The sequence below is a fragment of the Notolepis coatsorum genome, assembly GCF_963971535.1.
Source record: "Notolepis coatsorum genome assembly, chromosome: 7".
Lineage (NCBI taxonomy): Eukaryota > Metazoa > Chordata > Actinopteri > Aulopiformes > Paralepididae > Notolepis > Notolepis coatsorum.
This window is the reverse complement of record NC_140171.1, coordinates 118,574,438-118,599,467: the sequence shown is the minus strand read 5'-3', so window position 1 is coordinate 118,599,467 and position 25,030 is coordinate 118,574,438. Positions and strand designations below refer to the sequence as shown.

The following is a 25,030-nucleotide window of genomic DNA, read 5'->3' as shown; positions in this document are numbered from 1 at the left end:
AGAGACGGAGGCATAGACAGACAGATAGAAAAGCAGACAGAGATAGGTAGAAAGACAGAGCCAGATAGAAAGGTGGACAGAGACAGACAGATAGAAGACAGACATAGAGACAGAGACTTGCATGTAAATATGTTGAAAGTTGGCTGTGGATGTCCGAAGGTCATAGACATTGTTGGTAATTCCACCCCGTTAGGGTCCTTTCCACCCTGTTAGTCACCTTTTCTTTTTAAATAACCTAACAACTATGTTAAATGTTTGACATGTTTTTATGTTAATTTGCACAGTTGAAAAGGATCAACAGCATACATGTTTTTTATTAGTCAAGATTGTTTAATTATTTACCATTTGGGGTAAATTGGGTGCAGATGTGATTGTTCTGAATAATAAACAAATGTTCTACTCCACAATTCTTGTTTCATTATTATTCAAATAAAACCATATATAATGAAATAAGGGACACATAAGGTGTAAGAAAAGCTAAGTATTTTATATTTACATTATTAACACTTTGCAATAGCTATGTATATGTCCCTAACAGGGTGTGACTCTCACGGTCAATGGCTGAACAATCCACCCATAATTATTATTATTTAAGTGCTTGAGCTCTACCAATACAAGTACCTGAAGGTTAAACATGTTATTTACCTGATATAATTCTAAAAGCGCAAAAAAAAAAAAACATGATTTCCCCCCAAAGGTTAGTACATTGAAAAGTCATCAATAGCCAGGAATGACCCAGATAGCACTAGGAAGAAAGGCCCGCTCTAGCGATGAGCTGCGATTGGTCAACCTCAGCAAACACCCCCAGGTATCTGGCCCACGGGGGAGGGGGGGAGGGAGAGTCCATATACCACTAGTGTAGGTTGTGAATTGTGTCGAGCCTGATTAACTTTTCAACACGATTTTAACTTTTGCTCAGCAATATGCACTCCGAAACAGATGATGAATGAGGGCAGGACCTAATCAAGACCAATAAGACATCCGACAGATCTGACGAGCCATCCCGCCACCTGTCCCATCATGGCCGACAGCTAAAATCACAGTAGTGGCAACATAAAATAACTAGTGGCCTGAACTTCCTCCTTTCCACCACCAGGTGGGGTAAGATTCAATACTGTACTTTCCCCAGAGGAACTACAGCTGATATGACCAAAAACAATGGGGGAGAAAAAAGGGCATTTGAGGCACTCTTTTATGTAGCATAGAAATCATACTGTTTAATAAGTTCAGTTGAAAGTGATACAGTACGCTTCAGAATCACAAGCATGTGAATCTTCACTTCAAAATAATGATAAAAAATTATTCACAACTTAAAAATAAAAATGCAGTGTAAAAACATACAACAAAAAAGGTAAAAGCTGAAATAAAAATAACAATAAGACAAGCTTTCAGTGTGCGACACAAGCAGGCTGCATGTTAGTGTAACTCTTGTTGTAAACATTTCTGTTATGGAGATAAAAACTAAGAAAGTGCAGGTGCTCCTTAAAGGGATATTTCACTCGAGTATATTTATATAAATACTGTAGTATTTTCACTCTTTCGCACACGTACCTCGGTGTGAGCGCATGGATATTCAATCGGCAATAGCTGGCTGTCCTCTGGGTATCTGCTCGTCACTTGTTTTGTTTCGAGACCCGGGTGGCAGAGGGCATGATTGTCAGAGAACCAATTTGTGCCTGGAGGGTCGCCGGTTGGAATCCGTGAATTGGCGAGGGTGAAGGGAGATCCGCTCTCCCCTAAACAGTCTTGTCGAGGTACCTCCGAGCAAGGCACCTAAACTAACCACTCCAGTGGGGCCAACAGTACCAGACTGTTGTATGGGGCAGCTCCAGGGATTTTTGTGTATATATATGCGTGTGTGTGTGTGCGCATGTGTGTGCGCATATTTCCCCCTACAACAAACTCCCCCAGGCTATTGCTGTCCGAATATGTTCCTAGTCGTCTAACCGGGTTAGTAGAAAATATTTAAAAAAGAAAAAAGTTTAAAAGTCCTACTTCGAACAAGTACATAAACTATGTTGAAGAGGACCCAGTTCCCCTGTGTCCATGATTGCAATAAAAAAAAACTAGTAATTTAGCCTATTTGTGATTATTGATGAGTCAGGGGAACAAACCCTGGATACCTGTGGTGACTATGGCTCCCTGGAGGGTGTGTGCGTGCGTGTGTGTGCATGTGTGTGTGTGTGCATGTGTGTGTGTGTGTGTATGTGGGGAGGTTATAATGTCTTGAGGTGGACTGCTCATGAACTCATGCGATAGTAAGTGTGCTAAAAAGTTAATATACCTGCCAAAGTGAAACCTCACTTTTAAAATAGTTGTAGATGTCAATAGTTCAGTGGATAAGCCTCCATATAAGCCTCCATATTAAAGTCCAGTATCGTCACCGGACCACTTTTGATTTTGTATCGTCTCAATAAATTAACTTAATTAGCAGCAAAAAGGAACTGTGATGTAATAAAAGTTTTGACCCTGTATCATATTATTAGCTGATCTTGAATAAACCTTTTATCGACTTCCCAGTTTTACGACTGTGCCGGGTCTGTGGACATTAACACCTATATAGCCTACGTGTACTTGAGACTACAATATCGACGCCTAGAGGACATGTTCTCATACGGTACAGATACGCTCAGCTACAACAATGTTCACAATGGATTCCTCAGAGCTTCAGACCCCCTTTTTACAGGCATTTGCTGTTCCCTTGTCGTCGGACAGTATCTACTAATTCTAATAATAAAAGTCTTTTACATTTAGTAAAATACATTGCTGAGAGCAGTATTTGTTGTTCAAATACAAGTATCGTACACATATATTTAGTTTCCCCAAAGACGGAATGGTCTCCTTAAGAACATAGTTATGACTTTTTAGCACTAACTGGAATAGGAGTCTTTTGTGTGAAGTGGCTCTTTTTGAGGCCTCAACCAGATAGGGAAATTTCATAGTCACTGGTGGACAGTAGGGGGCGCCCTACTTTCCTCACATTCTTGGCGTTTGTTATACGAGCCGCCACCTCCACCGGCTTCTCAAAGTACTGCACCAGGGCATGCTCGGTGAGCACAGAGGCGAGGAACTGCTCGAAGCTGATGGCCCAGTCCTTATCGATGCTGGTGCTGTGGGGCAGCCCACCTCCGTCATCGCGGGGGCTCCCTCCGGTGTGAGGCCCGTTCCCCCTCTCCCCCTTGGGGCCGCTGCGCACCAGCACCGTGTCGTCCGTGATGTCCTCGCAGTGCAGCTTCTCGTCCAGCTCGTGGGAGCCGGCGCTCAGCACCGAGTAGGACGACATGGACGTGTCGTCTTTGGCTTCGTCGTCCGAGATGAGCATGGCGGACGACGCCCCCGTGTCTTTGGGAGACGAGTCCTCCAGCTTGATGTCCTGCATGGGCGGCTGCTCACCCTCTCCGTCCGCCTTCTCCACGCCACAGGGCCTGGGCTCGCTCTGCTCCACGCCGCCTGGGAGGAAGGGCTCTGTCTGGGCCATCTGCCGGAGCCCTCCGCCAGGCTTGGCCCCTTGGCTCAGTTTGGAATGTGTGGCCGTGTCCACGTGACGGCTTGGCTCCAGGTTGCCCTCTTGGTCGTGGTCCTTGGTGCCCGGGCAGCAGAAGAGCTTGCCCACCTCGCCCATCTCCAGCAGGAGACTGGCGACGGTGGCCGTGGCATGATAGAGCTGCTGCTCCGCCGCGTCTTCGCTGAACATGCTGTAGAGCGTCTTGCACAGCTCGATGAACTGGCTCTGAGGGACACACACCAGGGGACACTCTGTTGGCCATTGACCACAATAACAGTTCCAAGAAATGGCATACAGCTTCTTAAAGGAACACGCCAACATTTTGGGAAAGCTTACAGTCTTCTCCAGAGAGAGACAAGAAGATAGATACCAGTTTCCTCTCTGTGCGTTCAGTAGGAAGCTATCTGGCTGCATGTTAGCCTAGCTTAGCACAATGAATGGAAGTGGACATGGCCGGTTAGCCTTCGGGAGAGGTGTTAGTTGGACAATGCCTAGGCTAACCGGCCATGTCCGCTTCCATTCATTGTGCTAAGCTAGGCTAACGAGAGGAAACTGGTATCTATCTTCTTGTCTCTCTCTGGAGAAGACGATAAGCTAATTTCCCAAAATGTTGGCGTGTTCCTTTAACAAACACATTATAACTGAAATTTCACATTATATAGAAAGAGTGCTGATGGTGTACTAGGTCAAGATGCTTATTATAGAGTCCAACTGCTGCTATGATGATGGAGCTACCAAAACTGTATCCTGTGTGTCAGTTTTATACCGATACTGTGTTTTTGTTTCGTTTTTAACTTCACTTGCCAAGATCCCCGTTTTTAACTTTGACTGTCTTGTTTTGCTTTGATGCCCTGTAAGGTGACCTTGGGTGTTCTGAAAGGCGCCTCCAAATAAAATGTATTATTATAATAAAAGAACACAAAAAAAAACAGAAGATACATAAAGGTACAAGCCAGCAGTGCCTGTGCTATACAGAACAAGTTCCTGTAGATACCGCTTGGACTGCTGCAGCAAGTCAAGGCTCAACGTTACCTGGTTGAGTTTGGGAATATCCTTCATGTTCTCCAGTTTGGACTTGGACTCATGGTTCCACAGTTTCAGGTAATGGCGGTAATCAGTGGTTTGAAGTTTCTTCACTGTAATAAAATATATATATATATGCAGAATATAAAGTCACAAAGGAGTGTTGCATCAGTCTTCGGGAACTTGTCAGAAGTAAGGTGAACCCATGCTCTCAGAATTTACCACTCACACAGTGGCCATTTTGCTCAAGTTGGGATTCCTTTCCAAGACCAAAATGGTCACCGTGTGAATATGGTCAATGAGACCATCTTGAGGAGAGGATAAACTTCAGAGGGTATTGACTACAGAAGACAAACGTTTCAACGCACCTGTGTCTTCATCAGAGTCAACCCTAATGAACAACAGAAATGGTGAAGATGCAGGTGCATTGAAACATATTTTATAGTCATTATCATTAATAAAGTGGTTGACCTATATAGGTTTGGTCTAGTCTACTAAGCACTAAAGACTCTCAGAAGTTCATCCTCTCCTCAATGTTGGCTTGTTTTTGTGTTATCATGGAGACTTGCTGATTGATTGAATAAAAACAAATTGTGCTCAAAGTTATTCTGGTACATGGTCAAAAATACTTCTAATATAAAGGACACATTAAAAGCTGCACCACTGGGATGCAATTGGAACAGTTCCCGTCTCCTGAGTGGATGCTTTTCAAGAAATAGCTCATTCAGTCGCCCAAAAAGACTAATGAAATAATAATAAAAATAACTTAACTCAACTAAGACCCTAACAACCGGTTGCAAATTGCTTTCAATTTAATTTAACGAGAAAACATATTGCCTTTTCATAATAACAAGAGTTGCAAAAACAGGTACATTTGAACTGAAAACATGAATACAAAGTTTCCCTTCAGAGGAAGGGAAGGATCATTGGATTCAGGGTCATGGATGACTTTACAACCAAGACACATCGTGTACAGTCTATAAAGAACAGACCCTTGTTTTTTCCTAATGATCATAATGTGTTTATCTAATGGATTGTATTGTGTGGACCAAGGGGATTTGATTGGCTGCTGCTCAAGTCAACACTCAAATCATAATTTAATTCATTCATGAAAGAATTGGCTAATTAAATGAGACTAACCATCCTAAGCAGACTAAACTACATATAAAATATGTCTGTGACGTTTTGAGTATCTTTTTTTACCTTTTTCAGTCTTGAATGTAACTCTGACAAAGCCGTCATCCTTCTCACTTTTGCACTTAGGGTCATGACCTGAGATGAGAGGTAGAGGTCAAAAGTGAAAGTCTATTGATTGATTGATTGATTGAAAACTTTATTAACAGATTGCAGAATGGGTACAGTACAGCTCAATACATACAATTGTTAAGGGGATGCAGACCAGAGAAAGACTTTCATCTAGTTTACATCAGGGTCCCCCATTTTCAATTCATCATAACATATATGACATACACGACATACAGATAGACATTGATATTGACGAAACCATACTTGGTCATTTACTGTACATTGGAGGGGGTTGGGTTAGGACATTTACAGGGGCCAGTTTCGAATTGCAGTCTCCCGTAGGTGTTCTTTGAGAGTGGTTTTGAAAGTGGGTAGTGATTCACATTCCTTTACAGCTTTGGGTAGGGCGTTCCACATTGATGTGGCATAATTGCGAAACGTGTTTAGTCCCTTGTTTGAGCCGAATCTGGGTTTAACATGATTTGTGGAGCTCCCTCTGGTGTTGTGATCGTGGTATTCACTGACCTTTGGGAAGTATTTTGACATGTACATGGGTACCTTGGTCGTGTAGTGTATCTTGTAGACCAGGCCCATTGCAAGTTGCTGTACTCGGTCGTCTACTCTAAGCCATCATAGGTTGTCAAAGTGGGCAGGGGTGAGGTGGGTTCTAGGAGTAAGGTCAAGCAGTAGTCTGACCAGTTTGTTTTGATTGGCTAATTAAAATGGTGGACACATGTTGAATGATTTGTCAACTCAAAAATGTGCATGTTTGCATTCCCTCGTCCATTGGGCATTTGAATTAGACCCTGGGTAGAAAGGTATTTTCACAAATAACAGTGTTTGTTTTAACCTGCTTAGAATACCACATGGGTGGTGTTTGCCTCACAAAACAATGAGTGCTAATTTGAAAGTAAATGTCTTGTGATCTACATTAGTTACTTACTGACACTATCTGAATTGTCCTGATGCTGTGAACCTTAGTCACCTGGAACTCCAAGCAGGTTAAAACAAACACTTAAGAATGATGCAAATAGCACTCAAACCAGGTCTGATCTGAATTACCACAAAAGTGACAAGTGATTTTACATTCATGTAAGATGTTCTGTAAGTGACGCTTACAGTAAAGGTGGAGGAGTAAAACCATGACTGTTTGGTTGGTTGGTTCATTGATGGGGGGGGGGTAACATACATACAGGGGTAACATCCCAGGGAATAAGCAAAACCACTAGTTTCCAATGTGGTCACCGATAATAAAAAGCAGGTTATAATAAAACGCTGCATCAGACCAAAACAAAGAGTGAACTATGACCTCACCAAGGGAGGTTTCCGGGGTGATGTCCTCGAAGAAGTACTGTGTGGCCTCAAAGGCAGAGTCAGGCTCCTCCTGGGTGACCTCTGGCAAAAGAGGGGTCATAATATTTACATTACAACATAGGTACCATCTTGCACTTGATGCGCTTTGATTTTGTATGAACACATATTTCTTATGTGATGTTGTGCTATTTAACAACAACGTTTTTCATTTTAAATGTTATTACTTCACCCAAGGTGTGCGTCTCTGGTGCCATAGCATTGACAGCATCGGTAGGCTGTAGGCCTACAGTATATGCTCGCAGTCTGCGGTCGCAAATTATATATTGACACTCTTTCTCTGCCAACAACGATTTTATGTGTTTGTCCGCCAATCGTTGAACGCCAACCACGTATATGTTATTTGATCGTTATTTCTTTTATTTGCCATTTCCATCCATTATCCATCACGGAGCCTGGTGTTACCATAGGGAATGAGTCTGAGATCGCAAAAGTCCAATACCGCCTCCTGCTGGGATGCGGCCGGTATTGCACTTCCTTTGAGACTGTGTATGGGGCTGTGCGTCGATTATATTGGTCCGGGCGGACTTTTCTAGTAACCTGAACCAAGGGCTTCACCCGATCGCACCCGGGACCCCCGATTCATTATGCTATGGTGGGTTATGTCGTGGGCCAAATGGACATACGATCTACCAGATGGCAATCAAATAATTGGAATATTCTTTTTGGAATCCCACTGGCCACAGGTAAGAGCAATTTAACGTCAATTTCAGTTTGCCACTCTTCTTCCCACTCTCCAAGACATTTACAACAAGCGGTGCATGGGTAAGGCTAAGAGAATAATCAAAGACTCCAGCCACCCAAACAACTGCCTCTTTGAACTGCTGCGGTCAGGCAAGCGATACCGGAGTCTCATGGCAAGCACAGAGAGACTCAGAAGAAGCTTCTATCCTCAGGCCATCAGGATGCTAAATGACAATAACACTATGTAACAACCATCAAATACACTCACAGCACACACATCCATACGCACACACTCACTTTAAACAAACAACTCACTGCAGCACCCACTTTAGACACTTAACACACTTTATATTTATTGGTAAAGAATTTGCACTACAACTCATACCTCATTACACCTTACTGTAAATTGTACCTAAATTGTACCTCATCCCATTTCTGCATTGTACTGTATAGTATATTGTATTGTAACTCAGTTACTTTTCTACTCTGCATTGTATATATGTATATATTGAACACTTTTGTCTACGTACTTGATTTGTATTTTATACTTATTATACTTATTTTATACTTATCTATTTTTATCTAGCACAATCTCTGGAGCAAAACAGAAAGAAGCATTTTATATAAAAGTATTCTGTACTTTTGTATGACAACTAATAAAGAAACTTGAACTTGATTGTGCCTTGTTTTCATAGCCATCGTCGCCCTGATCAGCATATGTTGTTGTACTAACGAATGCCGTTATTGACAATCAATTAATCAGAAACAACCCCCCCCCCCCTTTCATGCATTCATGATGGAACATAATACCGATCATATGCATTTGAATTTTTAATTGTAGTGTGTATAGGGATGAAACGCCAATGGATTAAGTATAATATACGTCGCAGGCTATTACTAGCCTCCCAGGAATTACCCTAAACCGCTCTAAAACCATACTTATTCACCACGGTATAAAACGGGAATGTATGGATGGAAATTTCTTTTCTTTTTCACATCTTGAACGATAGATACTCGATGTCAAATGGGCATCGAGTATTGCATCCATAGCTATAATATAGAATATAGTTATAGCCCTGCAAACAAGGTGACTGACTCCATTGGTTTAATGCGTGGCAGCACATAGCCATATCCCGTTCCCAGCGTGGCAGAGAAAGAGTTAACTAAATAAATAACATAGGGCTGCATATCCTCTTATGCCAGGTCCGCACCATTCTTACATTTTGATGGTAGCCTAACGGACACATTTAAAACAGAAAGTTGATAAATGCCACATGATTAGCTAGTTCATAATCACAACTTAATGAAGACCGTTGTTGAACACAGAGAATCCTGTGGATTCTTCTCTGCAGTGTAAAAAAAACGCCAATACCAGGTGAAAGGTGGATAAAGAACATCAGTGGACTGGACATTGATAATCATTAATTCTACCCTGGGTCTGCTACAGCAGTTTAACCCGGATCCACAGTGTAAAGAGGGCTTGAGACTATAATATGTTAATGCCAGCTATGCCACAGACCAACATAAGGAGATTTGAAGGAGAGTTTAAAAGCTGGTCTCTATGCTGACTCTACGAGAGAAACCAAACATACCAAGCCGGGGTTAGAGTTTAAAGTGCTCTTCTCTCTCTTACGGCCTACCCTAGCTGAGCTTTCAAACCCCGCCGCGTGTGTGAAACCCTAATGCAACAGTGAGTACCTTTGACATCTATATCTGATATATTTTGGACCCACCGCTCGCTTTTAAGCAGTGCTTGATGGTGCACATTAACCTGGCTACTACGGTCGAATAAGTGACTGCGTATTCTAGCCCCTTGGCTTGCATCACAGTCACGAAAGGGGCTAGGTTAAGTCAGGGGTGTTGTACCTTTGTGGGCCTGTGAAGCCCATTGAGACACGTGATGTGGTTTCTGGCTACACAAATACATCTGACTTGACTAGAGGGGAGTCTTGTGACATTGAGGTGCAGCTACTCCCATCTGTCCAGCCGAGTGAGACGGAGACCAAACCTATTCCTCCGTTTTGTTTTTACAGTTCCTAAATCCCCAGTGCACTTAAATCCCCCCTCTTTCATACACCCCCCACCACTAGAGATCCCCTGTCACCACTTCACTAAAGTGTGACAGTCAGAAGAATATCTTTCCCCCCTCTAGACTGCTCTCCTTTTCCTACCAGCATCGAGACTCTCGTCTCATTGCATACAGTACATACTCATCTAGTCTCATTGCATACAGTACACACTCATCTTGTCTCATTGCATACAGTACATACTCTCATCTCGTCTCATTGCATACAGTACATATACTCTCATCTTGTCTCATTGCATTCGGTACATACTCATCTTGTCTCATTGCATACAGTACATACTCATCTTGTCTCATTGCATACGGTACATACTCATCTTGTCTCATTGCATACAGTACATACTCTCATCTTGTCTCATTGCATACAGTATACTCTCTCATCGCGACGCATACGGTACATACTCTCATCTCATTGCATACACTCATCTCGTCTCATTGCATACCGTACATACTCTCATCTCATTGCATACCGTACATACTCTCATCTCATTGCATACAGTACATGCACTCATTGCATACACTCATCTCGTCTCATTGCATACCGTACATACTCTCATCTCGTCTCATTGCATACCGTACATACTCTCATCTCGTCTCATTGCATACAGTACATGCACTCATCTCATTGCATACAGTACATACTCACCTCATTGCATACAGTACATACACTAATCTCACCTCATTGCATACAGCACATACTCTTATCTCATACAGTACATACTCATCTCATACAGTACATACTCTCATCTCATATAGTACACACTCACCAGGGATCACGTGCATCTTGTATAGGAGCTTCAGTTTCTCAGTCAAGTCGCCATGGTAGAGGATACCTAGAAAACACGTCATCTTCTTTAGATAGTCCGCATATGCATATGAAAGGCTCACAAAAATCCATGTGTCATTATGGCATAAATATAATGATTTAAGTGTTTGTTTTAGCCTGCCTTCAGCACCAGATAGGTGGGGTTGAGCAATTCAGATACGGTAGTGTAGTGTTGTTGTCATCACAGAAAACTACACCACTTTTTTTTTTGTAGCCCTCACTCTTGATTGCATTGTCCTATGTGGCACACCCCGCCTGCCTGGGACCCCAAACTGGTTAAAGCAAATGCTCAGAATTATTTAGAAATACCATTTGAGCCAGGTTTGGTTAAAATACTATAATAACACTTTACATAGTATTCGGTTGTTAAGTCGATTCGGTCGTGACGTATCTTTCTGCGTTGGCTGAGGCTTTTGTATTTTCGATGTGCCTCAGTGCTGTGTCCATTGTTGTTTTAATAGATCAGAGTCATAAAAAAACTGTTTGGGGGTTTGTGCTCCTAGTATCTCCCGCTGTCTGAAGCGGAGGGTTTGGCCCCCTACATGAATATACATGAATATGATGCGTGGCGTCAGACTTAACCCAATAGATGTAGGAGCAGCTACAGTATATAGACCCTTTCTTTTCATCATCTCCGGCTCCGAGCCGCACATGCATCCTCTGGGGAGAGACTCACATGGTTTCATCCAGACTCTCCCCGCAGACCAAAGTGCGTGCACATCACAAAAACTGCCACATTAAGACCATTATGTCTGGTTATTGATAACCATATTGCATTGATCGCATGATATGAATGATAAATATCATAAATAAATTTCTACCAATACGAGTTCAGGAATAACACCAGTAACCGATACGACTACACAATAACACATTCAGACACAAAACCTTTTGCCCTCTTACTTCATGCATGCACACACACACACACGCACAAAACTCTGCCTTTTCGCTCAGAAATACGAACAAACCTGCACACACAAACACTCTCTCTCTTCATCTTCTATCTCATACCATCCCTCTGCCTCCTGAAGCCACTCACCCAGGCCGCTGATGAACTCGCGGAAATTGATGAGGGCGTCTCCGTTGTGGTCCAGCAGGTGGAAGAAGCGCATGGCCAGCGGGTCGGAGTGGGCCCCGTTGGCCCAGGGGTAGAGCAGGACGAACAGGCCCTTGAACTGCTCCAGGTCGATGCGGTACTGCTCCAGGTAGGGCAGGCTGGGGTCATGGTGCTCCATGGGGTTGCTGCTGCCGCCCCCCCAGTAGCAGCTGGTCAGGTGCTCCGCCTGGCGGGGGGGGGGGGGGGGGGGGGGGGGGGGGGGGGTAAATAAATAAATGGTAAATGGCTGCATTTATATAACAGCTTTTATCCAAAGCGCTTTACAATTTGTTCCTCACATTTTGACCCATTCACACACTGATGGCGGAGGCGACCGTGCAAGGTGCCAACCTGCTCATCGGGAGCAGTTAGGGGTCAAGTGTCTTGCTCAAGGATACTTTGACACACTGCCCGGGAGGAGCGGGAATCGAACCGGGAACCTCCGGATTGCCAGACGACTGCTCTACCTCCCGAGCCACTGTCGTCCCTTCTCTGGGTCCAGAGAAAATCCTTTCTTAGCACCATGATGTTCTCCATGATGTTCTCCATGCCGTTCTCCATACTGTTCTCCATACTGGGTACTGGCAACAGCCCGGCTAGTTTGCCACAGAACTAATGGACGGTGAAGTCATGGGGCCACTCCTCAGTCTGGACAAATAGCCCTGAAACCTGCTCCACAGTGGCAAAGCAAAGCAGTATGTTTAAGTGATTTTTATAGTGGCCCTCTGCATTAGTTTTGCGGCTAACTAGCTGGAGCTGAGGTCCAGTAGGGATGTGATAATGTGTCGACTAAATTACTCTGATTAATGTAAAGTCCAATCAGTAAGTGTAATTACTCAAATGTAATCAAATAAAGCAAAATAATGAAAAAGAATGTAAGACATAACTGACCGTAAACCTTTTAATTATATTTTATCAGCATAACCCAGCTTACAGAGCGCAATTTGATGCACAACTATTATATCATAGTTCATATCCCAGTTATTCAGGATAAGCTATTATATGCATATTAATTTTCCAATCACTAATATCCCTAAATCAATGGCATGAGGTGCATCAGTAATCCAAATCAATATGGGCCATATCCCAACTGTCATAGTTACAGTTCTGATAGCTCTCATCATCTTAACACATGGCAGTAGAATAACTTGTATCCCAAATAATAATGTGCTTGTAGACAGTAATTGGTGCATATTGTAAATGAACCCAGGGATGTACTTGTAGAGCTACCGGCTCTTCCCCAGCCACTGTTCCAGCTACGTCAGGGAGTAAAAGATGGGAAATAGCTATTCATGTGCATTACCAAATTAATAACAACAGCCCTAAGCGTGTGGCCTCGCTGTGACATCTATGCAAAGTACAACAGATTGCCAATTGGATCCTTGGAACCAATTTCACGCTTGAATAATCTTAATCATTATGAACACCGTACATCATCAGTGCCGTGGCGAGTCAGTCATTCCCAAGTTCTTCTACAGAGCTGTGCAGCTGTGTGTGAACATAGATTGTAGTAATGGAGAGAAGCCTAAAGGGATAGTTTGGGTCTTTGGACATTAAGTTGTACGAAATACTTGTGCAGTCGATGTAAAGTTAGCTTACTTCCAGAGTCCCGTGTGTCAGGGTTCTTAGCGTAACGGGGTCACGAAACCCAAAAAGGTTTTAATCCACAACAAGCAGGCAAAGGGTTAACCACCTCCAAAACAAAACCACGGTCCACCAGCATGTTTGAAACAGCTGAAAGGCTGCGTTACCTGTGAACAGGCTCCAGCACGTAATGATACACTGGCTTTTTTCTAGAAACAAAATAGTGACTGCAGAATTTGTAATTCCAATTGTGTCGGAAATAGGCAACCCTTTTTGCCTGCATGGTTGAGACCCAGTTTGCTTTCCAGTTGGCTCATAACCCGGCCAGAACTCAGGGCCAGGGGACTCTGTAAGTTAAGGTCAAATGCTGCTATGAAGTCCAAGTCATGACAGCGTTACTGTGGCAGCCAAGAGTAGTGAGGATGCTGACGCAAAGGCTCCTCCTGTTAGAATGTAGGGCTGTCCTACAGGTTGGCCTGGCTGTCACTCACCTTGAAAAGGACGTAGAGCTCCTCCAGTTCGTCAATGCTGAAGGCGGTCTCCGTCACAATGGTTCTGACCTGAGAAGACAAGAAGCGGACCTCAACACAGATGTAAGGGGAGGATGGAGTGTGTATTATCTAACTAGCTGCAGACAATCCCAGTTGCCTCAACATAGTTTAACCCGACAGCCCAAGAGGCTTTGAGAGTTTAATCGTAGACCAGACAGTAATTTGTCATCTAGTTCAATGACGTCTTTCACAACCGTAGGGGCAGTTTGGCAAAACGTTCGCTGCATCTTTCTACCAATCTCTGCCGCAAGTCTATGATTGTAGGTGGCATACATTTAGAGGATGTGTAAATAAAATTAGCTGGTTAGTGAGTATTTACCACGTTGCGTTTAGTGGTGTCTTCAATGGTTTGGATGACCCGCAGCCTCTGCTTGAAACGCATCTGCTCAATCACATCGGCACGGATAGAGCCAAATTTCTGAGAGAGAGAGAGAGAGAGAGAGCGAGAGTAAATTAACATAGTTAAACACCATTACGCTAAACACCTGACAGCTTGTAGAATAAAGTTGTATTGTTGGAATTTTATCCCACAGACAATGTACCGTACTCACTCTCACTCTGGTGAATGTTTAAAATTAGGGATGTCCGATATTATCGGCCGATATCGGCATTAAAATGTGATATCGGAAAATATCTGTATCGGTTTTCAATTATTTTTATTTCTATAGAAATGATGTCCGATATTATCGGCCTACCGATATTATCGGCCGATATCGGCATTCAAATGTGATATCGGTTGATATCGGTATCGGAAATTAAGAGTTGGACAATATCGGTATAGGTAAAAAAGCCAATATCGAGCATCCCTATTTAAAATCTCTAATAAATCTGACTTTGCAACATCACAAATGTGATCTTACATCACAGGTGCCATAATGTGGACATGGCAGAAATGAATGGTCTTTTCCCTTGAAGCAGTAATGTTGTCCTTGAAACTGCATGTGGGGTTAATGGGAAATGTGCATTTCACCAAAGGATTTAATGTTTTGTTAACGTTCCAATTTTTAAAACCCTCCTTAAAAATGTGTACAATTCAAACCCCCTGCCTCATCAGAGAGAGAAGTGTATATTAGAAGGCCTTGTTCACAGGGACCACAGCCGGCATGAACACGGACAAAGCTAGGAGTGATCTATTAATAGTCCATTAATTTTCCTACACTGTAGCTGCTGCAAAGCCTATGTCTGCTGTGACCTTTCCAGGTTAGTTTGGAGCCCTGGCTTACTTTCTAAATCACTTTTTATAATGTCTCTGTAAAGTGTGTGGTGACTATTCTGTATGAAATGCACTTTATATTGATATTGATTTGACCCGACAGTTATTATCCAGTATCCCTCCATTACAGCCGACTTACCTCATAGGAGCTGCGGACCAGCTGGAAAATGTCCACCTCTGGATGGGGGTCCCCGTTGTCTGTGAGCAGAGAGTGCAGGTGGGGGATGGGAGGCAGGGTGGAGTCCTTGTTGGTCACACTGTCCAGGTACCTGCAGCCACCGCCCAGAAAGGCATTCACAAAGTAGGATTACAGTTTACAGAAAACTTAAAAAAAAATATATATATATATATATAATAAAAAACGAGGGAATAACATCTGATATTTGTTCATTATCAATAGGTATAAATGTATTATATTCCTAAACCTAATAATCAAGTTCAGTGTTACATATTACAATCCGAAAGATCAAGAGTTAGTTAAATCTCTTTCAAAGTTAATTAGCTAATCCTAATCCTGCCAATCCTAATCATGCTAATCCTTCGTCAAATGCCGCCCCAGGAAACAAGAGACATCAATGATATGCCGACAAAGCCGTGTGTAAACCACAGGGAGGTGAACGTGGAGACTTTCAAGTCGCTGTGGGTCTGACATACATGGCTCCATGGTTTGAGAGTTACAGTGGTAACTGTGTTTGTGCAGTGATGAATAATGGCTGCAGCTGTAAGGCCAAGTGCTACAGAGCTATTTCACTTATTGTGATGTTTCTTCTTGACTCGTTTAAAGAAGACGTGTACGGCCCATGGGGACATTAACGTGTGTTGTCGGGCCTTACAAATAAATTTGATTTGATTTGATTTTATTTAGAATGTATTGTTTATCTATTTCACTTATGTAGAATATATTGTTTATCTATTTCACTTATGTAGAATGTATTGTTTATCCATTTCACTTATGTAGCATGTATTGTTTATCTATTTCACTTGTAGATTTGATTATTCATAAGCATAGATTTCTGACCATGTCACCGATTGGTGTGATATTTGTTGTGAGGCACCACACCACTATCAGTGTGGCAAAATGCATGCCTCAATCATGTGATTCTTGTGAATAGCGCCACCATGTGGCATGAGTAACAAGCCTTAATTTTTTTTACTGGGTGTAGCTGCAGTCTGTGGCTAGTAACTTTTTGAATTAAAAAGTAAGGATAGGTGGATATGTGGATGACGATTTGTGTCCATTAGACCTACGGTGTAGAAGTTATGGCTTACCAAAGTACATTTTTCTTATTGTGCCACCATGTGGCTGATTGGTGTGATATACTGTATGTTGTGATGTCTTGACATATCAATGTCCATCAATTTGTGACACATGTCATGTCTATAGCAGGTACCATTTGGGCTTGTGTTGGGCTCTCCTACAGGAATTTAAATAATAAAACACCCAGACACAGACACTAACTCTACGCTCCTTTTTATCATTCCATTTGGGCTGTGGGGGGTGCTTAATGTCTGAAGGAGTCGACTGAAGGCTTCTTGTCCTCTGCAAAAGCATGCAATTGGTCCACTGATGGATACATCTTGATATTTGTCTAGTCTGTGTGTTCATTAGATGGGTGAAATCCTCTTTCAGTGCCTCTGTGCCTGTTTTCATAGGCAGTTAGCCTCTGGTATGCATGCCATTAGCGTTAGCCACGTTTCTAGGCCTCTTTTCTTTTGGAAAGAATGATTAAAAAAATAAAAAATATTTTTTTTATAAAAATATTTTATATATTTTTTGTATTCGACTAAGAGGTTGGCAGTCGACTACGGCTCCTTTCGACCTATTAGTCGACTAATCGACTAATAGGGGTCAGCCCTAAAGTCTACTCTGATTAACACCATATATCACAGCATGGTAAAAAAGTTGGACAAAAGTTGGGACAGACAGACTTATACTAGCTGAACCCCCCCACCTCACCTGCCCAGCACGGTCATGGCCTCGCCGTCGTCCTTGCAGCAGAGCAGCTGGTGGATGTTGCCGTGTAGCACAGAGAGCGCCAGCTGGAAGATGACCTTGATGCCCTCGTAGAAGAAGCAGTCCACCACCACCACGGCGCTCTCGAAGGGCATGACGGACAGGAAGAGGGTGAGGAACCAGGAGAGGGAGATGGTGGAGATGACGCCCAGGTCCTGCATGCAGTCGTACAACTGGGGGACGTACTCCCGCGCCAGCTCCTCGAACACCCCCTGGTCCACCAGCGCTCCTGGGGAGAGACCACCACATTAGATTATTTATTTGTCATTGCACAGGGTGGAAGTACAGAGTACAACACAATTAAGTTTGCATCTAACCACAGTGCAAACGGCAGCAGAGAGCATAGTGGTGTACATGTATAGCATGTGTGTATACACTGTATGAAGTGTTGTAGTCAAGTCACTAAATCTCGAGTCCCCACATAGCGGTCACCCTTTCAAAAAGGGAGTTTATTTACTTTGTGACACAATAGCCAAACAAATGCCCTAGCCATCAATATCGTATGCCAAATGATTAGGGCCTATTACAAAAAATCCAGAGTCCGAGTCCGAATGCAGTCGATGCTCGAGTCCGAGTCGTTGTTGCTGTAAATGAGGAGAACCTCAGCTTCCTACGTGTTGAAATAAAGGTTTGAAATGAATGAAGAAGCTATAGAATAAACTATGGTTAATACAACCAATCTATCCAGTGGTTTAAATAATAGGAGTAGATATAGATATAGGTATATATACAGTGTGTGTGTAAATGGTAAATGGCTGCATGTATATAGCGCTTTATCCAAAGCGCTTTACAATTTGTTCCTCACATTTTACTCATTCACTAACACATTCACAGACCAAAGGTGGAGGCAACACTGCCAACCTGCTCATTGGGAGCAATTAGGGATTAAGTGTCTTGCTCAAGGACACTTGGGAGGAGTGGGAATCGGACCGGGAACCTCTGGATTACTAGACGACTGCTCTACCTCCCAAGCCACTGTCGCCCCTACGTGTGTGTGTATATATACAGGGGGGGGGGGTTAAATAAATGTTATCTCAATCAAACATTCATACAAGTAAACAGGAAGTGATGAGTCTTTAGTAACTCGCTCTTTGGAGAGATAATGGAGGTCCATGGTGCTCATGAGGATTCACAGCGGGGCAGCGGTGGCCTAATGGTTAGAGAAGCGGGTTTGTGACCGGAAGGTCGCCGGTTCGATCCACGGGACCGGCAGGAAAAATCTGCCGCTGAAGTGCCCTTGAGCAAGGCACTTAACCCCCACCTGCTCCAGTGGAGTTGCTCAGTGGCCAATGGTGTCAGACTGTGGTTGTACTGGGCAGCTCCCAGGTATGAATGGAACTGTGTGAATGTGAAGCAGGGCATAGCTGAAAAAGAGCATCTGTGCTCAGCGAACCTACCCTGGGTAAATAAAGGTTAAACAAACAAACAAACACTTATTAAAAAGCTTTAGTTGGGCTAAAATGCATGTACACACATACAGTACAAGTTCACACACATACTACCCAGCCAGCTCCTTAAACACCCTCTGTCTGCCAGGCTTATGTGGGGTTGGTACATGGTGGGGGGGGTCTTATATACAGTTAATCAGAATATACCCATTTAATTGATCATACTGGCCATGAATCTGTGAAATTGAATAATTTTTTTTATCTAATTTGGAAAATTATGATAAAATAAACAAAACACTTTTGTGTGCTGTGGACTGAGACCAGCTTCCTCAGGACACGCACACATACACACACACACTTCTGGATCTCACACTGACCTACGACCCTGGTGTTGTAGTAGTCAGGCAGCATCCTCTCACAGAGCGCCACCAGCAGCCAGAAGGCCTCCTCCTCTTTGGCGTAGAGCAACAACACTGATGTGACTATATTCATGGCCTGAGATGATATAAGACAAGAGATAAAACAAGATAAAACAGATAAGATAAGAGTGATAAGATAACTTTGTCAAAAGCACGACACGACGTGGCATGGTTGGGAAAAGATGCAAAAAGGCAAATAAAAAACCTAAAATAATTGGAACATAATAATAATATAAAAATATCATAGAGGTAGAACGTTAACATACGGTAGGTTTAGGTACCTGGTTACATACTGGTTTATCTATAGGACTCAGCAAATATCTAAAGATATAAACGGAGTCTTGCACATAGTGAGCATATTTGAATCGTGTTATTGTGGATGTGTGATGCTATTGTAAATATATACTGTACATGTGTAGAGTAGCCTATATACAGAAATATATGATATGGTTGAACTAGTCCCTTCAGACTGACTGAGGCTAGAGACCCAGACAGGTCAGACAGGACTGAATATATACGTATAATATATAATATATACAATAATAGTATACATTTCTGGAGCTACACATAGAACACCAGTGTGAATATCAGTGTCTAGCCATATCTTGACGGTTTCAAAACCAAGCCTTGCAATATTGTTTCCACTGTGTTTCCGTTGTGTGGTCAAATTATAACTAAAGTTACCATATGAATTGTGGCTTCCACCCCACGCTGTGCGAGCGCGTTTTACAGAGCCTGTGGTCTCAATACCCACGTGGAGCCTATGTAGCAGGCCTCCAGTATGTACAGCAGCTTGTGACGTAAAAGTGTGTGTGTGTGTGTGTGCACCTGCCTGTATGTTTGTGTGTGTGTGCGCCTGTCTGCGTGTTTGTGTATGTCTGCCTGCTTGTGTGTTTGTTTATGTGTGTGTATTAGCCTGTGTGTTTGTGTGAGTGAGTGAGTGAGTGTGTGCCTGCTTGTGTTTGTTTATGTGTGAATGTATTTGCTTGTGTTTGTGTGAGTGTGTGTGTGCCTGCTTGTGTGTACCCGACAGTAGCCTATATTGGGGTTCCTGAAGGCGTATGCAGTGAGGACCTCTGTGTGTACCTGACAGTAGCCTATATTGGGGTTCCTGAAGGCGTATGCAGTGAGGACCTCTGTGTGTACCTGACAGTAGCCTATATTGGGGTTCCTGAAGGCGTATGCAGTGAGGACCTCTGTGTGTACCTGACAGTAGCCTATATTGGGGTTCCTGAAGGCGTATGCGGTGAGGACCCTGCGGAGGGCCGCGATGCCCATCTCGTTCTGGAAGGCGGGGTGCTCGGGGAGCGAGCGGTGCAGGTCCCTCTCGATCTCCTCCGTGGCCAAGTTGTACTTCCCCATCGACTTCTCCACCAGGTCCTCGTAGTAGCCGGGGTGGGTGGCCATCTCGTTGATCGCACCTGAGGGACACAATTACCATCAATTCATAGCTGTGCATTTTTGTCTAAGGGCTCATTCAGATCTAAATACATGCAGACAATGCAGCACCTGGCTGCAGAGTGGTGTAGTGGTGTGTTTGGGCTATTTGTGTGACATCATGCTGTTTTAATTAATGAATGAATCTTCAGGGCACACACCAACACAAGCCCAAACCTGGAGATGAACCCAGAGTTTAAACAGCCAGTTTTTTTTTTTTTTACTAAATCAAGAATTCCATCAGGTGGGCTACACATTCCAAAGCAGATGGCAAGACCTTCTATACCTCCTTTGTAAACTCCCACACAAGAGACACACGTTTCAACTCGGACTGACCTAAAACTGTGTTGCAGCTGCCAGTTAAACCACTTACAGAGCAGCAGCAGTCCTGGTTCACGAAGCTTTCAGACAAACACTGACGCCTTCAGTTCAAGATAACTTTCATTCCTAAATGAAATATCTTCCTGACTTTCTCTTACTAAATGATTACTGGGATGGAAAGTACAGCTTGCTTTGGAATAATTAATTAGTAAATAGAATACATTTTAAAACATATATTTATTAGTGCTGTCAATCGATTAAAATATTTAATCTGATTAATCGCATGATTGTCTATAGTTAACTCACGATTAATCGCAAATTAATCACATTTAAAAAAATATATCGTTTTTTTTATACACCTTAAACGGATATTTTTCAAGTTCCAAGTTTTAATACTCTTATCAACATGAGTCAACAAATGCTTGCTTTATGCAGCTATTTAACACAAAAGGATGACCCTCATGCATTGCAAATTTGCATCAAATTCAAAACAGAGTGATGCACAAAATAACTTAAAAGAAAATAATAATTTAAAACAATGAATAAAGTGTGCATGAAATCTCTCTCTCTCTCTTTCTCTCTCTCTGGGTAACGCGTTAATACCGCGTTAACTTTGACAGCCTTAGTATTTATTAAATAGTAATACATACAAACAAATACTTATTTTTTTGGGAGGGGGGTAAAAATAGTAGCATCTTTTAGGGTGGATTCATCCCTTTTAACTTTAATACTGGAGTAATAACTTTCCTGTAATTATTATTTGTCAAACCAGTTTGGGATTCTGGAGTGCAACCCTTCAACTAGGCCCAAGTGAACACACTGCGTGTGGGCCAGTCCGTGTAAATAAACGCCTCGCCCGGCCTCGAAGACACCCGCTGAGTGTGCCCTACTGCAAGTAGGTCACCGAGGAGAGAGCGAGCCTCTTGTGTGGAACCTAGGGTTCTTCTAGATATTCTGGTTCAAATTATTATTATGTCAACAATGTACAGCTGATATAATCTTAAACCACCTTAGTTTAAGTGTCAACGCACACTGTAATATTGTACAGCATTTCCCACAGGTCTGTAGAGCAGAAGGAGGCTATGAGCATGAGCAGCACGTTAAACACTGCTGCATAGTTTGTAAGATGTATTCATCCCCATCTCAGCGGTACGTCTATGTAAGGAGAGCGCTGCTCGTCTATGTAAGGAGAGCGCTGCTCGTCTATGTAAGGAGAGCGCTGCTCGTCTATGTAAGGGGAGCGCTGCTCGTCTATGTAAGGAGAGCGCTGCTCGTCTATGTAAGGGGAGCGCTGCTCATCTATGTAAGGAGAGCGCTGCTCGTCTATGTAAGGAGAGCGCTGCTCGTCTATGTAAGGAGAGCGCTGCTCGTCTATGTAAGGAGAGCGCTGCTCGTCTATGTAAGGAGAGCGCTGCTCGTCTATGTAAGGGGAGCGCTGCTCGTCTATGTAAGGGGAACGCTGCTCGTCTATGTAAGGGGAGCTCTGCTCGTCTATGTAAGGGGAGCGCTGCTCGTCTATGTAAGGGGAACGCTGCTCGTCTATGTAAGGGGAGCTCTGCTCGTCTATGTAAGGAGAGCGCTGCTCGTCTATGTAAGGGGAGCGCTGCTCGTCTATGTAAGGGGAGCGCTGCTCGTCTATGTAAGGGGAGCGCTGCTCGTCTATGTAAGGGGAGCGCTGCTCGTCTATGTAAGGGGAGCGCTGCTCGTCTATGTAAGGGGAGCGCTGCTCGTCTATGTAAGGGGAGCGCTGCTCGTCTATGTAAGGGGAACACTGCTCGTCTATGTAAGGGGAGCTCTGCTCGTCTATGTAAGGGGAGCGCTGCTCGTCTATGTAAGGGGAGCTCTGCTCGTCTATGTAAGGGGAGCGCTGCTCGTCTATGTAAGGGGAGCGCTGCTCGTCTATGTAAGGGGAGCGCTGCTCGTCTATGTAAGGGGAACACTGCTCGTCTATGTAAGGGGAGCTCTGCTCGTCTATGTAAGGGGAGCGCTGCTCGTCTATGTAAGGGGAGCTCTGCTCGTCTATGTAAGGGGAGCGCTGCTCGTCTATGTAAGGGGAACACTGCTCGTCTATGTAAGGGGAACACTGCTCGTCTATGTAAGGGGAGCGCTGCTTCTGCATAGAGTGAGAGTGGAGCGTTTTAGAGGCAAAAGGTTACAGTAAATGCTGCAGACGCAGAGTCAGCCGTGCTGCCAAGTTAAAACTTGTGCATTTTTTATGAAGAGTTCAGCTCAGCTTGGTCTGGTAGCACACGGAAAGTTAGTATTTATAGTTCACCCCATCCCAGCCAGTGTTCAAATACATTAGGGAAATTGTGCTGCAAATGTATAAATTTTTTGTATTAATTTTTTTATTATCTGGAAACCGTATTCAAATTCAACATCAAAATGTTGTGAGTTTTGTGTCTTGCCCTACGCTGACCCATTGCAATATTTGCATCTAACCTTGTGGAATTGTCTGCTTTGATTTCTTTGTGTGTGGCGACACAGGCTGCTGTACAGGTTGTGGTGCGAGTGTCTCATAGAGGCTGTGATCTCCATACACTACCTGCATGCAACTGTACAGGTTTAGAGTGTGAGTGCGAGTGTCTCATAGAGGCTGTGATCTCCATACACTACCTGCATGCAACTGTACAGGTTTAGAGTGTGAGTGCGAGTGTCTCATAGAGGCTGTGATCTCCATACACTACCTGCATGCAACTGTACAGGTTTAGAGTGTGAGTGAGAGTGTCTCATAGAGGCTGTGATCTCCATAAACTACCTGCACGCTCGGCAGACACAGGCACATGTGTCACTAACAGCTTGTGAGACAAATAGACATGTGTGCATTTACGATTCTCTCTGTGTCACAGGTTAGAGGTTTGTTTGAGTGGGATGCTGCTGCTGGCGATCAATAGCCTCTTGTCCACGGTGGTGCTCAAGACATAATGAGTCATGTCAGTGGTATGGCTTGCCCACACACACTCACACACACACACATGGATTCAGTCGGGTTCCATTTGGTGTTTCACAGTGCTTAGAACGTAGTTGGCCTACTACTAGCTTCTTTGGCCTGCTACAGTAGCTTCTTTGACCTTCTTTCTACCCTGTAGAGTGTAGACCTTTTGGAGCTCAAGTAGGCCCGGGGGTTGCGTTTTAGTTTTTGTTATTGCGCATGGCAGGGTTGATGTCGTGATGTTGTTGTGAATAATGAATAAGGAATATAAACAGAGGCTTGCATTCAAGGCTCAAAGCACCGGATTTTACTATATGCACCCCTGAGTGGCTGGGAAGCTCTTAGCAAACAATTGCCTTGCCGTAGACACATATATGATGGAATGAAAAATATGCACTTGAGATATATATTTTTTTTATCTACTTTTTCTCCCATTTTCAATTTTTCTCCCATCCCAATTTCGTATTGTCCAATTCTACCCTCCCCTGTCTCGAACGCTGTTAGGCCATGCCTCCCACTGGTCGGCTGCAGTGAGGACCAAGCCTTGCATCACGTGTCCCCTCCGGTACACGAGGAGGCAGCCGTCGCATCTTTTCACCTGCACAGCGCGATCTCTCAGTGGCGAGGAGTAACGCGTGGGAGGGACACGCCGCCCCCGTTGCTTCCTGATTCTGCTGCGCAGGCGCACAAACCGACCTGTAAGAGTCGCTGTCCACAACGTCCAATCCCACCCACCAGCTTCCCACCCCTAACACTGCCAATTGTGTTAGTATGAACGACCAGCCAAGCTGGTAGCAATGCCGAGCATTGCTACCAGCATCTCCTGCATTAGTGGCGAGCGCCTTGCCCACTGCGCCACTTAGCCGCCTTGCACTTGAGATATTTATGCACTTCTATTACTATCCTTTTTTGAGTTATCATCAGTGCTTGTGTGTGTGTGTGTGTGTATGTGTGTGTAGGTACTGAAGCCAGTCTACAGTGCTGGCTTAACACTCAAACTCACCAGAAAAAAGCAGCCACAGCTCTCCTCTCATGTTCTCCGGGATGCCCTTGAGCACCAGCTCCTTGGTCTTCTCCGTGCGGTACATACACACTCCCTGGCCGTACTCTGTGAAGTGGTTCTTCCATGCCTGCTCCTTCAAGAACTCCTTAGCCTGAAAGAGAGGGGAGCATATGCCTAAAAGTTCATACTGCCTTCTATCCACTAAATACTAGGATTTAGATGTGAATTGTTCCTATAGCTATATTACACACAGTGCAAGATTTAATTAATCTTTATGAATAGCTTTGAGAAACGCATGCGCGTATGCATTTCACTAGAGGTTTAGGCCAAATATT

At 43.7% G+C, this 25,030-nt stretch overlaps 1 protein-coding gene across 2 annotated transcripts in view; it reads right to left on the bottom strand.

Annotated features, from left to right (window-relative positions):
- Positions 1 to 1,223: 1,223 nt before the first annotated feature.
- tbc1d9 (TBC1 domain family, member 9 (with GRAM domain)) overlaps positions 1,224 to 25,030 on the bottom strand; it is a 78,581-nt gene continuing 54,774 nt past the window's right edge. Inside the window, exons 9-21 of one of the 2 annotated variants that reach the window (XM_084319198.1) lie at positions 24,696 to 24,846; positions 20,209 to 20,423; positions 18,961 to 19,078; positions 17,139 to 17,424; positions 15,321 to 15,450; positions 14,288 to 14,386; positions 13,909 to 13,977; positions 11,777 to 12,020; positions 10,679 to 10,744; positions 7,088 to 7,168; positions 5,732 to 5,800; positions 4,538 to 4,641; positions 1,224 to 3,730 (exon numbers count right to left, since the gene is read on the bottom strand). In XM_084319198.1, the coding sequence (XP_084175324.1) occupies positions 2,918 to 3,730; positions 4,538 to 4,641; positions 5,732 to 5,800; positions 7,088 to 7,168; positions 10,679 to 10,744; positions 11,777 to 12,020; positions 13,909 to 13,977; positions 14,288 to 14,386; positions 15,321 to 15,450; positions 17,139 to 17,424; positions 18,961 to 19,078; positions 20,209 to 20,423; positions 24,696 to 24,846 (2,445 nt within the window). In that variant the 3' untranslated portion in view covers positions 1,224 to 2,917. The remainder of the gene's footprint in view (positions 3,731 to 4,537; positions 4,642 to 5,731; positions 5,801 to 7,087; positions 7,169 to 10,678; positions 10,745 to 11,776; positions 12,021 to 13,908; positions 13,978 to 14,287; positions 14,387 to 15,320; positions 15,451 to 17,138; positions 17,425 to 18,960; positions 19,079 to 20,208; positions 20,424 to 24,695; positions 24,847 to 25,030) is intronic. The other variant, XM_084319199.1, reaches the window with a different exon arrangement.